Here is a 16361-nt window from a genome sequence, read left to right on the forward strand (position 1 = left end):
TTCCAATGACTCACAGTGTCATATTGTCTGAGAATGACAGATTTTGTGCAAAGGTTTCTTCTCCCAGGAAGTCAGCCCCTCCCTCCAGTTATGTGGACATTAACACTGCACCTGTCAGAAATTAATGCCAGACCAGAGATAACTTTAAAACTAATAATATTGCGGAACCCTCCCAGGAAGGTAGGAGTCCAGTCCAGATATGAAAAGATGATTTGATGCCTGGATGTATTCATGCCTCAGCTTTGAGGGAGTAGCAGACAGGTCAGCTTTTGGTGGCATTTAGTCAGAACTGGGAGAGCTCCTGGAGCTTAGGTCATATATATAAAAAGTTAGAATAGGTTTATCTTTCTAAATCATCTTTGGTGTAACATATTGTGACTATGCACTAAAATAGGAAATTTTTTGGTGGTAAGCACTAAGCATTAGTAAGGAGTAGTTGGTTATCTTTTTGTTCTTTTAAACATATGGGACACACAGGGGTGCCTGGGTGACTCAGTCGGTAAAATATCAGACTTCGTCTCAGGTCGTGATCTCATGGTCTGTGAGTTCAAGCCCTACATTGGGCTCTGTGTTAACAGCTCGGAGCCTGAAGCCTGCTTCAGATCCTGTGTTTCTCTGTCTCTGTCCCTCCCCCACTCGTGCTCTGTCTCTCTTTCCGTCTCTCAAAAATAAAGAAAAAAGAAAAAAAAGCAACTTAAACACATGGGACACACAAAAAGCAATTGGAAAACTGGCACACTTCCTGTACTTGATGGCTATGTCACAGCATGTAAGAATAGAATAGAGGCACGCTTATACGTATTTCTTTTTGATCGACAGGGTTTTTCTAGGATTTTCTAGTTTATGGCATGTGAAAAAAAATTTTGACAGCTGAGTATCCTAGATTTTGTTACCTACACATTATAAGCTGAGCAGGTTTTAATTTTAGCCTTAAATTTAGTGTTAGTATCTGTTAGTGGTGTTTTTATGAAATGAAAAAGCACAAGGAGACCATCTTAGAAAGGTTATCAGTGATGTTTAATGTTTAAAGAGAGATGTGTAGATGATAGAATTCAACATTGGAGTCTAGAAAAGAGAAACCATGGAGGTGTGAAAAATTAGGCACATCACTTGTAATCTTCACACGTTATACTTTGTTCACTGAAATTCAGTCAAGGTTTAGCTTTAATTTTTATGCATTTAGTTTTGTACATATATACATTAGTTTTTTATGTTTGGTTACTGCTAAAATAACATGAATACATTTAAACCCTTTGTTCATAGGAAAAATAAAATAATACTGTTTTGATTCTGATGTAAGCATGGGACTTTGGTTTTTTCATTGGGGCCTCCTCGGTTCTGACTTGTCCCTTGATTTTCTAGGTCAATGGTGTGCAGCTCTATGGGAAATCTCGCCGAGAAGCAGTCTCCTTTCTCAAAGAAGTGCCACCTCCCTTTACCTTGGTTTGCTGTCGACGACTCTTTGATGATGAAGCCTCTGTAGATGAACCAAGGACCACTGAAGCCTCTCTTCCCAAGATAGAGGTACAAACTGAATATGGTTCCCATATGCGGTTCCCATAGGAATGCCTGTTCATCCAGGATGCCCTGGAGAGAGTATTTGGATAGGAAGGGAGGGGAGACACTTCTTCCCTCTTTTATATGACTAAAGTAGCACTTACAGGCAACAATGCATAGCTTTTCAAACTGTTACTTTTCATTTGACATCATAAAACTTTTTTTTCTTCCTTTTTTAATTTTTTTTAACTTGAAATGGTGGAGATATTAACATGCATGCACTTTGATTTTAGAGAACTTTTTTTTTTTTTTTTAAGTAATTTCCTGGGCTCATTACTTTTGGATCCCAGTTCAACTCAGTTCATCTTAAGTTTAAGATGGTGATGAGTGTTAAATATCTAATGGACTTCCCTTTTTCAGAGCCTTAAAAATATGAAGATCTATGACCGGTTTTGAAGTGAGTAAAAATTGCTATAAAAGCCTTCAGAAGGTCAGAGAAGAATATAACATTTTCTGTGCTTTTGGTACTCTTTTTTGTTTTGTTTTGTTTTTTAATTTTTTTTTTATTTTAAAGAACATTGTGATTATGAAAACAGTTTTAAGCACATGCTTTGCCATTTTATGCCATTTGTAACCTCATCTTTCATGCCACTTTCCCTACCCCTCCCCCCTTTCCAGACTCTTACAAATTATAATTCGATTAACACCAGTTTACATACACAGAGCCTTTCTTTTACCTGCCTGTGGTCTGAATTTCTACATATATGGACTCTAATTGTGCCTCTACCGCTTAATGATTGTGAATCTTGGAGTAGATAACTTCCTTTGAATATTCATCTTCTTTTGAAAATTGGGGATGCTTATAGTACTTACCACCCTCATCAGTTTGTGTGAGAAGGAAATGAAATACTATGTGCACAGTTCTTAGTGCAATGCCTTCCACGTGGAAAGTGCTCAGGAAAAGTTAACGATAGCTCTTGACTCTTCCAGTCCACCCATCTTTGTTTGCTAATTTCCTAAAGTATGTAAGAGGCTAGCACTGTCGTAGGTCACAAAGTCTTTCATGTGACGTGACAACTCCGCTCCCGTGGGCAGAGCCATATCTTAAAATTAATTTGTGTCTCGGGGCGCCTGGGTGGCTCAGTCGGTTAAGCGTCCAACTTCAGCTCAGGTCACGATCTCACTGTCTGTGAGTTCGAGCCCTGTGTCGGGCTCTGTGTTGACAGCTCAGAGCCTGGAGCCTGTTTCGGATTCTGTGTCTCCCTCTCTCTCTGACCCTTCCCCATTCATGCTCTGTCTCTCTCTGTCTCAAAAATAAATAAACGACGGGGCGCCTGGGTGGCGCAGTCGGTTAAGCGTCTGACTTCAGCCAGGTCACGATCTCGCGGTCCGTGAGTTCGAGCCCCGCGTCAGGCTCTGGGCTGATGGCTCGGAGCCTGGAGCCTGTTTCCGATTCTGTGTCTCCCTCTCTCTGCCCCTCCCCGTTCATGCTCTGTCTCTCTCTGTCCCAAAAATAAATAAACGTTAAAAAAAAAAAAATTAAAATAAATAAATAAACGTTAAAAAAAGTTAAAAAAAATTAATTTGTGTCTCATAGTGTTTTTATTCTGTACTGGGTGTACAAGAATTGCCCCGCCCATTATTGATTATTGATTGAGAATCTTTTTTTTTAATGTTTATCTTTGGTAAAATCTATTTCAAAGAAGAGACTCAAATCACTTTTGTGATTCTTACTATCGTACTAAAATTCAGTGTGGATGAGGGCTTACCTCTAAAGGTTGATAAAAATGCCTTTAATCAAATCTTACAGGGTGTGTAAATCACCAACCCAGCTTGCTGACTCTGTGCTCCCATCTGTCATCCTTTACCACAATGGGTAAACAACAGCTTTGAATTATTCTAAATGTCAACCTTGCTGCCCATTAGTTGATTGCTTTCTATTCTGTAAATACAGAGTTAGGCAGAATTGATTCTATCAGAGTGATATATCTCAGGTTGGAGTATAATATCCTACATACCTTAGATGCCTTGAAATTTCTGTAAGCTTAGGTTTTATAAGTGTATGCGGTTTCTTAAAATCCTGGCTTTCTTTTCCATCTGTCTTTGTTTTTTTTTTATTTTTTTATTTTTTCCATTTATCCCTATATCATCTTAGGTTCTTAAACCTTATCTGGTTAGACAACTTAGCCAAAATTCTAATGCTCATTAATCATTGAGGATATTAAATGCACAGCAAAACATCAATCATATCGTATTAGGTATTGGAACTTTACTTTTTTGGAAGGTATAATGTTTTCTTTTTAAATATCATTTCCTCACATCAGACTGATATATACAGAGGTTACTGATTCAGTGAATCCCCCTAATTTCAAGTACCCAGAATTTGTAATTCAAGAACCCAGAAATTGTTCCCATGTTTCGATTCAATCCACCATGAATTGAGTATTGACTTTCCATGTCCTGTGGGGACAGTTTGAGATCTGGACCAACCCTAATTTTAAAAATGTTTTTGTACTTGCTCTGGTGCCTTGCTCTTCCACATTAGAGGGGCCCCCTCCCTTTGATTTCATTAAATGGATTTTCTTATGCAAGTCACTCAAAATTACATTCATAGGAACGATGCACTTTGATTTTATTTACTAAGAGCACCCAAAGTTTTAAGAAGTCTACTTTGAAAAATTAGTCCATAGCTTTATTTAGAAAGTTTCAAGGGAAATGCAAAGATGGATGATTTGTTAATGTATTGAAGAAAGATTTATCAAGTGCCTAGTGCACGCCAGGCTGTATTGTGGGCTGAGCAGATAACCATCGGTAAACTCCATGGTAGCCCACACAGAATTTCCATTCTAGCCTGTCATTTTGTTAGATCCTACAAAGAAAAAGAAGATAATTTTTGAGCTTCAGGTAGAAGTTCAGAGTATTTTGAGCAAGATAGATCATATAAAAAATAATACCATGCTATAAATAGTATTGAAAACTGAAAGCAGCTTCTCTCCTTCTGTGTAGTTGACTCATTGACCCACTATGATTTAGCTTCCTAGAATTCCCTATAGCAGTGACTCTTTTACCTGAAAGGAGGGAAGGAGTCTGGAATAGGGGGACTCAGGAGTGTGAAGTCAAGGAAAATTACCAAGGATCTCTGTATCGAATAGTTTTGCTGGCTTACGTCCTCCAACCAAGACCAGATTTTCTTTATTTCAACTCAGTGATTTTTTTTTTTAATCTGGTATTTAGACCTTCACAATTCACAAGGACTTGGGGTTTTTTCCACTTTGTTTTTCTAGTGAAGTTTTTCTTAACTTCCAGGAGCCAACAGAAGTGGTTTCCCTTTTGTCTTACACTAGTCTCTCTCTTTGTTGGCATCTTTCTGTCTCTCATTGTAATTGTGAATTCAGGTATTGCTACTTAAATATCTTATAAACTTTGACTTTGTATGATATTTACATTTTTTCTTAAATTACATATTTTTCCTTTTATGCTTCTAATGGGATGACAGACCTCATTGAAGTATAAGAGGTCAGTGTTAATATTTTGAATGAAACAGTTACTTACATTTAAAAAAAATCCAACTGTATGAGCAGCCTGCATTTTTAAGTACTTGAATTTTCTTGAGGATCTTATCCTAGAGTGTGTGTACCCCAGCGCATGCCCCTTTGAAAGGATTATAAACTATGCATGCCAAAGAGAATTCCCAGTTTGAGAAGAGGCTATGAGATTCCTGATATGTTAATTCTTTTCAGAATTGAAAGGACGATGTTTTGAAGCATTTATCTTCTTCGGTGTTTCAGGCTGACCACAGTGTAGATGTCCATACTGAAGATGATGATGATGGGGAATTAGCATTATGGTCTCCTGAAGTCAAGATAGTTGAACTTGTAAAAGATCATAAAGGCTTGGGATTCAGCATTTTGGATTACCAGGTATAAAAATCTATATTGAGTTTCTGGAGGGATTTGTTTGTTTTAAAGGTATGCAAAAAAGTAATTATTTAAGGCACCCACTAGGGAAAACTGAATGATTTGATGTATAATGCTATCATCCAAAGACAGGTGTTAAAATTCCCATTGTTACCTTTGCAACTGGTAGCTTTCTTAGCGAATAAAATGATGGGTGATATAATAATTGAATAGTGAGGGAAGCAATAGTTTTATACCCGTGGATGCTTTTAGAAACTGGAGCTTGAAGAATTTTTAAAATTTTTTTATTTTGAGAGAGAGAGAGAGAGAGAGAATGTGAGCAGGGGAGGGGCAGGGAAAGAGGGAGAGAGAGAATCCCAAGCAGGCTCCTCTCTGTCAGTGTGGAGCCCGATGACGGGCTCAGCCTCACGACCGCAAAACCACAACCCAAGCTGATATCAAAAGTCCAATGCTCAACCAACTGAGCCACCTAGGTGACCCTTCAAGAATTTTTTTATATGGAGGGATTGTTTTCCCCAGCTTAAAAAAAAATTTTTTTTAAATATTATTTATTTTTGAAAGAGAGAACAGGGGAGGAGCAGAGAGAGAAGGAGACACAGAATCTGAATCAGGTTCTAGGTTCTGGGCTGTCAGCATGCAGCCCGACACGAGGCTCCAACCCACAAACCATGAGATCGTGACCTGAGCCAAAGTTGGATGCTCAACTGACTGAGCCACCCAGCTGCCCCTTCCCCAGCTTTATTGAAATATGTTTCACATACCATAACATTCATGCATTTCAGGCATGCCATTTGGTTGTTTTTAGTATATTCAGAGTTGTGCAACCATCACCACAGTCTTAATTTTAGAACACCATCACCGCAGAAAGAAACCCCATCCACATGATAGTCATTCATTCCTAATTCTCTCTTCTCTCTCCCCTTCACATGAAGGTTTTTATTGTTTTGCTTTTCTGTTAACAGAAATGTTCTTGGTGAAATTATGTATTTGTATTTAATATAGGACACATGACATTTATTTATATGTACTCCAATTATAATTAGAGTCAAGTCACTAATGTATTTGGGAGGAGGTGTGTGTGAAAGATCCCAATAAGACATCTATCTATATGTTGTATCAGTTTACCAGTTTACAGTATTTTTAGACCTTCTGATTATCATGGGGAATTTAGAACTGTTGGCAAAAAAGCTCTTCACTTTTAAGATGCATATTTTAATACTTTAGTGCTGCCTAAACACATTGTGGTTTAATAAAGCAAAATGTACTCTATCAAAGCACATAAAATGCCAAGTGATATAAAAATCAATTTTTTTAATATAATAAGGCATTCGGGAACAGATTAAAAGAAAAATACTTTGAGCATTATGTAAGAACATTAAATTCCATATTTAGGCAGTATGATTTAAGATTACTGAAATAGATTGTTCATTTTTGCTGGCATATTTCTATGCCAGATAACCCTCTCTGTTATTAGAACTTTTCTTTGGAATATTACTGAATTATGATTTGCTGATTCTAAATAATGCATAATTGGGGAGATATTTTTATCAAGAAGTATCAATACTGTAAGATTCTAGAAGCTTATATATTGGTTAATATAAGGACATATAAAACAAATTTTAGGTACTACCTCAATTTTTCTTCCCCCGTATATCCTTATTACCTACCATATGGTAAATGATAAATATTTGCAGAATATTTTAAACTGAATAAAGAGAGCGCATGTGTGTGGGGGGGGGGGGGCAGAAAGAGAGGGAGAGAGAGAATCCCTCTGACAGTGCAGAGCCCAATGCAAGGCTCAAACCCACAAACCGTGAGATCGTGACCTGAGCAGAAATCAAAAGTCTGACACTCAACTGACAGAGCCACACAGACACCTCTAGGTTAGCCAAAATTAACTGGAACTAAATGAACACATCCAATGAAATTTATTGTTTACCATTTTGATCATTAGGATTTAGTTTAGAAAACACCTTTCAGATGTAGTGTTAGATATTCAGGTACATTTCCATTATCATTGGAGCTATATGTATTTGCATTATTACATAAGGTATTAAAATGGTCATGCTTACCCTCTTAAATGACATTATCTGCAAGCTTTATATTTTGAATATTGCCCATGTTAAAGCAGAGAAGTGTTTCAGAAATAAAAACCAAACCAAACTTCAGTAAAGGATAGAAAGAAAAGTTTGATAGTCCTTAAGAATTTAACCTCTAGTTAACAGAAGAATTCTTTTAGCAGTTCTGAGCTTTACACTTAAAAATAGTTCCAAATATGGAAAATTTCTTTCTTCACCATATTCCTGTAGGTATGACATGTAGCATACCTTGGTTTTTTGAAATTTTATTTTTATTTATAAAATTCTAGGGGCACCTGGGTGACTCAATCAGTTAAGCATTGGACTCTTAATTTCGGCTCAGATGGTAGTCTCACAGTTGTCAGATTGAGCCCCATGTGGGCTCTGTGCTGAGCATGGAGGCTGCTGCTTAGAATTCTCTCCTCTCTCTTTCTGTCCCACCCTTGCTTATGCTCGCTCTAGTGTGCACACTCTATCTCTCTTTCTCTCAGAAAAAAAATGCTTACATATAAATGCCAATGAGGGGTACCTGCCTGGGTGGCTCAGTCGGTTAAGTGTCTGACTCTTGATTTCAGCTCAGAGCATAATCTCACAGTTGATGAGTTCGAGCCCTGTATTGGACTCTGCGCTCACTGTGTGGAACCTGCTTGGGATTCTCTCTCTCCCTCCCTGCCCCCCCCCACCCCGCTCTGCTGCTCTCCCACTTGTGTATTCTCTCTCTCTCTCTCTCTCTGTCTGTCTCTCTCAAAATAAACTTAAAAAATAAAATAAAATTCTAGGTTTTTTCCCCATCTTCCTCATAATCATCATTACATATACAGACATTTCTGCACAAATTATATAAAGTAATTTTGCTGCAAAAGAAGTGTTAGATACTCCTTTTGCCTTTGTGCTTCTCAGAGAACTGATGGAAAAATATTTCATTTTTTAAAATGCTACTTTGATTCATATTAAAGTGCTCAGCTTATTTACTTCTGTAGCTAACCCTTGGGAGAAAAAACATTCAATCTTGAACTGAACTTTTTTCTTAAGTCCATTTACTTACAGCTGTATTTGGCACGTTTTCACCATTTGTCAGTGGTATGTAGAACTATTAAACACTATGACATTTAGATGACACATAAACACAATTTAAAATTTGGTTTGGGGCAAGTTAATTAATTGGTTATATTGTCTCTTGTTGTAATTAGGTAATAAATTCTAAAGTTCAAACATTTTTTGCAAGGCCAGGTGAAGGTGTAGCAAAAGTCATGAAAGGCCATGTTCCTGGCTATTATTGTATTTAATATATCCTGTATGAATTTATTAGGTAGCTGAATAGGACCAATGCAAACCCACCCCCATCCCATTCCCCCTCTTAGTACGTTTAGAATAAGAATACCGTAGAAACATTTTGGCCACCAGAGGAAAGTTTTAGGACAGTGGGAGAGCTTCCCGGTGGTAAAGGACTGCATTAGCAGTATTGAAGAGATTGAAAATTTACTTTGCAATAGTAATTTCTCACCAGTTTTTCTCTAGAATAGTAAGGACTTTCTCAAGAACCTGACTAAATGATATACAGCATCTGTTGTACTGGTACTTATGCAATTTCTTCATCTATAAAATGGGGATAATGTCTAGCTCAAAGGATTGGTGTGGATTAAGTAAATTAATGTGTAAAGAAGTGGGAAATGTTAACATTACGATGGGTATATGAATATCGATAATCATCCAACTTAGAAAATAAACTACAGAAGTCTTGATATTGTCCTTTAATATATAGCTGTACTACAATATATTTGTACCCTGTCAATTTTAAGGCATCTATTTAGGAAAATTAATAAGTACATGCCTTTGTTTAGTGAAGTCTAAATTTAATTGTAAAATTACATTCTAAAATGCAGCCAACTCTTGATAAACCATATGTGAATTTTCCAATTGTGGATTATTGGCCAGCAATTTGCTTTTTACATAAATTGAACTGAACCTTAGGAAAAGATGAGCGAGCAGATAAAGGATGCTGAATTGGCCATGGAACTATGGGGTGGCTTCCTGGATAGGTGAAAGTCTGGAAATGCAAAGTGGAAATACATTTTCATGAAAGGCATTTAAAACAGATTGGGACAAAGCAAAAGGAGATAGTGACAGGGAAGACATCGTAAATGTGATTCAGGTGGTAAGCCTCCTCATTAGATTTTAAGATAAAGTGATACTAGCTTTATTGGCTGGGATTTGAATGGAGGTAGAATGTTTATTAGTTTCAAATATGTCTAGGCACTACTCCATGTAGTGGCTAGTTAAAATCCTGTCCTATATGTGTACCATGTTAGAAGGGTCATTTGTCACTATAATATCATATCGTGTAAGATAGTGCCATGGAAAACAGTGATGTGCCTAATTTATCAAGAACATGAATATAATGGCTTAACTGTGTACTCTGTTTCTAAGCAACATAAAACTTCAGAAATTTTTTATAATTCTTTATGGTATAATTTCTTGCCAGTTTCTAGATGTGGTTTACATATTGCGCTCGAGTTATCTTTGTCTCAATCGCGTAATGTCTTTATTCCTTGGAATAGTACTAATACTCATACTAATCCTAATATTAATACAACTAAAACTAATACAAATCCAGTAATAATCGCTAACGTTTACTGAGTGTTTACTGTTTGCTGGGCATTGTTCTGATTGTTTTACGTACGTATTCCTTGCAAGAACCCTATGAACTAGGTGCTATTATTATTTATTTTTTTAATGTTTTATTTGTTTTTGAGAGAGAGAAAGAGACAGAGCATGAGTAGCAGAGGTGAAGAGAGAGGGAGACACAGAATCTGAAGCAGGCTCCAGGGTTTGATCTGTCAGCACAGAGCCCGATGCTGGACTCAAACCCACGAACCATGAGATCATGACCTGAACTGAAGTCAGACGCCTAACCAGCTGAGCCATCCAGATGTCCCATGACTTTTTTTTTTAATGTTTATTTATTTTTGAGAGAGAGAGAGAGAGCATGACCAAGGGAGGGGCAGAGAGGGAAGGAGACACAGAATCTGAAGCAGGCTCCAGGCTCTGAGCTGTCAGTACAGAGCCTGATGAGGGGCTCCAACTCATGAACCATGAGATCATGACCTGAGCCGAAGTTGGACACTCAACTGACTGAGCCACCAAGATGCCCCGAGAGTAGGTGCTATTATCCTCATTTTTGAAGTGAGGAACCTGAGGCACAGAGAGGTTACATAACTAGTCCAAGTTCACACAGCTAGTATGTGGCAGAACTAGAATTTGAACTCAAGCAGTTGGCTCCCAGAATCTATGCTTTTAGCTACTGTATTGTGCTGCTCCTTTCATGATGCATGCATTTTCTTACAGGAGATCTTTGTACTAAATTTATTACAGCAGATCTTCCTGTTTTTCCAGCTTGCAAAAAAATTTCATATCTTAAAGACAAGTTGCGAGATAGTATTCTCATTTTTAATGCTTATCTGGAAGTTTAGTAAGTATTAAAAATTAATATAGTGTCCTCATACACATTTTCTAAGAGCTCGTGTTTATTGTTTCCAATGAAAATAATTACAAATTTAAGTATCCTAAATTAGTGCTACTAATTTGTTGTGGGCTAGTGTTCAATAATGAAGCAATTATTAGGTAGTCTGAGTCTGTAATTTTTAATTTCTACCAAAAATCTTGAAATAAATTTAGAATTGTGTGGATTTCACCTTAGGTTGACCTTACGTATTAAAGACGGCAAGTGGATATTTTCTGGTGTTTTGATTTATGTTGAACTTCGAATAACCCCTCATGATTATAATTCACTGGAAATGTTTGACATTAGCCAATTTTTGAACATTAGCCATGATATTGCCATTCTTCGTACTTTTGAATTTCAGTGATTTAGAAGGTAAAATTTATTAACCAATAATTCTCCTTCCTCCCACATCCCAGTCCTCATTTCTCTCCCCTCCTGATATGGACAGACTCAATTTTTGCCAAAGCCAATGTTTTTAAAAGACTTTGGGTTTATCTCAGACTCTAAGATAGATAAAAATAGAAAGCATAATAGCACAGCCATTGAGAGGTGATTCACACATAAATACTGTTAGCAATATTTTAAAAAGTTGTTTGAAAGACCAAAGACAAATGATGATTCGTTAAAAATAATAGTGAAAATATTCCTCTGTATAAAAAAAAGATTAATTTTCCTTAACAGAAGAAATGGGTTATAAAGCCCAAAGAGTATGAATATGAATGACTATAGTATTGCTGAGTCTTGGATATGGTATGGCTTAGTGTTTGTTAGAAAAACTTAGTATGTAGTTTTTGCCTGACTTTTTCCTAACTCCATTAGATGAATTCTCTTTAAAAGATTTAAAAAGTTGTAGGAAGAGATTGTGTAAATTTCATGTATTTGGCATTAAATTGGCTTTATTCTAAATTTTTTTAATGTTTATTATTTATTTTTGAGAGAGAGAGACCGAATGTGAGAAGGGGAGGGGGAGAGAAAGGAGACACAGAATCCTAAGTAGGCTCCAGGCTCTGAGCTGTCAGCACAGAGCCTGACGCAGGGCTCGAACTTACCATGAGATCATGACCTGGGCCAAAGTTGAACACTCCATTGACTGTGCCACCCAGGTGCCCCTAAATTGGCTTTTTTCTTATATGTGCAACAGAATGACTTCCTCTGAACGTAAGGAATGTTTTTAAAATAAGTAATACATACATATGGCATAAAAATTCAAAGTACATAAAGGTATCCTGTGAAAAGTAAATCTACCTCTGACCATAGTCCCTTCACTTCTCCTAGATAAAAACTCCTGTTTTTCTTGTCTATCCTTTCAGAGATATATTATACATACAAAGTAATAAAAGTAGTAGTTAAAAAAATTTTTTTTTACATATAAATGGAGTATGTCAAACATACTTTAAGCACATTGCTTTTTATCTCAGTTATATGTTCTTTCATTTTGGTATTTATAGATCTATGTAATTCTTTTTAATAACCGCATAGTATATTATTGTTGATGTATAGTAATTTATTTAACCAATCTCCTGTACCTATTTAGTGGGCATTTCAAATGTAGCTATAGTGGATATCCTTGTCATACTCTTTTGTAAAAAGGTGGGGATGATTCTTAGGATGAATTCCTAGAATTGCTCATCAAAAGAGCACATATCTTTTAAATTTTGGTACATTTTTACTAAATTGCTTGCATATAACCATTTGTGAGACTCCTTTGTATTTAGACTACTTAAAATTGATGCCTTCTTGTGTAGTGTCATTTCTTTAATTAGATAATTCTCTGGAAAACAAAGTCTAAGCAGGTGCCTAATTCATGAATTTGCTAATGATTTTCCATACTATGGACAGATTAATAAGTGATAGCAATGTATAACTATTCATTTTGTTTCGACTTTATATTGGCAGTAATTAATTGTTGTATTTACTTTAAAAAATTTTAATGTTTATTTATTTTTGAGAAACAGAACGTGAGTGGGAGAGGGGCAGAAAGAGAGACACACACACACACACACACACACACACACGCACGCACGCACACAGAATCCAAAGCAGGCTTCAGGCTCTGAGCTGTCAGCATGGAGCCTGACCTGGGGCTCGAACTCACGAACTGTGAGATCATGACATGAGCTCCGGTTGGACGCTTAACTGACTGAGCCACCCAGGCATCCCGGCAGTAATTAATTTATTGATTTTTGAAGCTAAGGGCATAAATGGTTTATATTCATACAATGCTGCTAGTGCCCAAAAGTCTATTCCTATTTCTTCTATCAGTTTTAATCTTGTTTATGAGAAAACTTGAGTTTATAAAGAGAAGCAATTAAGGATTTTAATTTTTGCTATTTTAGGTGAATGCTGTTAAGAATACATAGTGTTCACTAACTTGTGGAAGTCCAGTATCTTTGTATTATTAGGTGATTAGTTCATAGACTTTAAGATATAGAATTAGACAGGTATCAACATAATTTTAACATATAATACAGCCTATGTTAGTAATATTAAAAAGCCAATTACAAACCTACACTAATTCCAGAATCTAAGACACGGAGGATATACTATATAGCTACACTTTCATGCTCAAGGGATCTCATAACATGGACACCAATATCTTGTTGATTTTTCTTTTGTTGCTTATGTCTTTTTTTTTTTTAAAGGAGTTCTTTGGGTTTACTTCACCCAGGTAGGATTAAGACAGTAAGACTAAGAAAATGCCATCAATCTGCTACTAATGGTCATATACATGTTCTCATAAATATATCCTCCTATAGCTTGCTGTTGAACAAACCACACATCTGCATTTAAAGGTCACTTTTGCTTAATGGAACTTGGGACTGATAAAGGCTATTCTGTGCTCATCCCTGATTCCTGTCCACATTTATTTTTATTAACATCAAAGTACTGTAAGCTTCAGTGCCAACTGGGGTGAAGATTTCTTTTCACAGAGGATTTGCTCCCTTTCCCTCTATGGGAAAGTTCTGTATCCTTTAAATCATTTTAAGCTGCTTCATTTGAAAAATAATTCTTAGTAGTGTGTTCATGGAGTGGATTGATTGTGGCTAGTGGGGAAATTCTCTCATGGCTTAAAGATTGCTTTTCAAGCCTGCGAAGTGGGTGAATGAAGGGAGCCCACTCCTGGTGTGTGGAGTTTGTACTGTGCTCAGGATGATGACTGACTTCCAAAAACCACAGTTCAGCAAGACTAAAGGCATCAGGAGACCAGAAGCCACTTAATAAGAGATCAAAGAGGCTGTGTGTATATCAGCTTGAAATCCAGATAGTACAGATCAAAAGCTTGCCTTAGCGAGGCAGCTGCAGGGGGATGAAGTTAGCAGGAGGCCCCAAAGATCTTAAGTCAGGCCTGATGTTGAACTTTACGGGAATTTCATGGCTCCTCTGGAATACGAATTTGGCCAAAAAAAAAAAAAAGAAGTCCATTGTGTCTAATGGTGGGGAGAGAGAATAGAGAGAGGGCAGGGAGCAAATGCTCGTCAGCTGGTTGGTGCTTTCTAATAGGGTGGCTCCCCTTTTAACAAATGTTTCTGCTTTGTACTAGAAGGCAATGCTGAGGAGGAGGAGGAGATCCTGTAAATGGTATATTTGTCATATTACCTTTCATGAGCATTTCACAAATAGCCAAACTGTAAATATTAGTGTTTATGAAACAACCACAGAGAAGTGATTTACTGCAAAACCTGGTAATTACATCTATCTTGTGAAATGCTGAGCATATTCCAGGAAGTTAGTGGATATCAGTGTAGCTATGTATCTGTTTCCCATGTAATTAAAAACAGAATAATAACTCAAGAAACAATGTTGGTCTAAAGAAGAAATTCGTTCTTCAGAGCTATTTCATGCCCCGTCTTCCCCTACCTCTGCGTGTGGGTGTCTCGTAGAAGTCCTCACTTGGTTGTGATGTCAGCCTCGAGAGCCATGGCAGTAGATGACCGTCATAGCCCTTCCTAGAGTATGGCAGAAAGAGTGAATCAAAAACACCAACAGGTATTGAGAATCTGTTTTCCCAAGGCGTGGTGATTTGTACTGCTCTGCCCTGTGTGTGGGTGTCATTTGGAGCCAGGCAGTGATCCAGAGAAGCCATGCTATTCCCAGTGAGGGCTGGGAAGTGTGCTGCCTCCTTCTGGTACTAAAGGCCTAATTTGTTAATGATGCAGGAAAGGGGATTGGCTGCCTGATCTTTACATACCATGTTCTAGGGCTCAGGTTTCCCTTTCAGCTGTTCCCTTCGTATTTTACTTTAGTCAGATGTTACATTCACCCGTATGCCACTGTGAACACATAGGATGGTTAACAGCACTAGCTTAGGAGTCAGGACCAGGATTTTCATTCTGGCTGTGACTCCCTACTAGGACTTTGGACAGGCTTGTTAGTCTTCCTTATTCTCAGTTTACTAAAATAATAATCTCTAAGATAGAAATCGTATTTGCCTTATAAAGTTATAAATATTAAATAAAAGATGCATATAAATGCCCACACTTTCTAGGCATAAAATAATATGTTACCAGTTACTGAAAAATGATGACGATTCTAAAACATAGAATCCGAGCACACAGTGACCATACCTGTTACTCATTGTCTCCCTCAAAAAACAATTATTGTTCAGGGGCACCCGAGTGGCCCAGTTGGTTAAGTGGCTGACTTTGGCTCAGGTCATGATCTCTCTGGTTGTGAGTTCAAGCCCCGCGAGCCCCATGTCAGAATCTGCTATGAGCGCAGAGCCTGCTTCAGATCCTCTGTCTCCCTCTCTCTGTCCCTTCCCCGCTCTCACATGCGTGCTCGCTCTCTTTCTTTCAAAAATAAACAAACATTTAAAAAAAGTGTCCATTTAGTATGACCTAGTATGGGGCATATAAAGATGAAAAGAGATATTAAAGAACTTTAACAAATATATACTGAGTATCTTCTATGGCAGGCACTGTTCTAGACAGGAAGAAGATAGTAGTGAACAAAGTAAATCATAGACTCTGTGTCCTCATGGAATTTAAATTCAATCGGGAGTAGAGAGTCAGTGGATAAATAAACATATGTTAAATATAATAAAGGGAACAGACTTGAGAACAACTCTGTATGATACATTATGGTTTTAGCGGTGCTGGAAGTAAGACTGAGACTCTGTGATGATTGTTTCTTAGGATTCAGAGGGGCCTCACAGGGAACTGAGGTATGCCTTGTAGACAAACAGGTAGTGGGCACTCCAGGCACAGGAATTTCCTAGAATTGATTACTTGGCCCTTATTTCAAGTCTTTTTTTCTTTAGTATCTGTTAACTATGTATCTAAATTTGTGAGTTTTATTCCTTTGTGTTCTCATATTTTATATGAAAAACAGGACTCACATTTCACATGGTAAAAATAGTAATTATGA

At 37.2% G+C, this 16361-nt stretch overlaps 1 protein-coding gene across 1 annotated transcript in view; it reads left to right on the forward strand.

The window, feature by feature from the left end:
- PATJ (PATJ crumbs cell polarity complex component) overlaps positions 1-16361 on the forward strand; it is a 368834-nt gene that overhangs the window by 76930 nt on the left and 275543 nt on the right. Inside the window, 2 exon segments of the mRNA XM_043575139.1 lie at positions 1363-1524; positions 5286-5417. Coding sequence (XP_043431074.1) covers positions 1363-1524; positions 5286-5417 — 294 coding nt within the window.

This window comes from Prionailurus bengalensis, chromosome C1, assembly GCF_016509475.1.
Source record: "Prionailurus bengalensis isolate Pbe53 chromosome C1, Fcat_Pben_1.1_paternal_pri, whole genome shotgun sequence".
Lineage (NCBI taxonomy): Eukaryota > Metazoa > Chordata > Mammalia > Carnivora > Felidae > Prionailurus > Prionailurus bengalensis.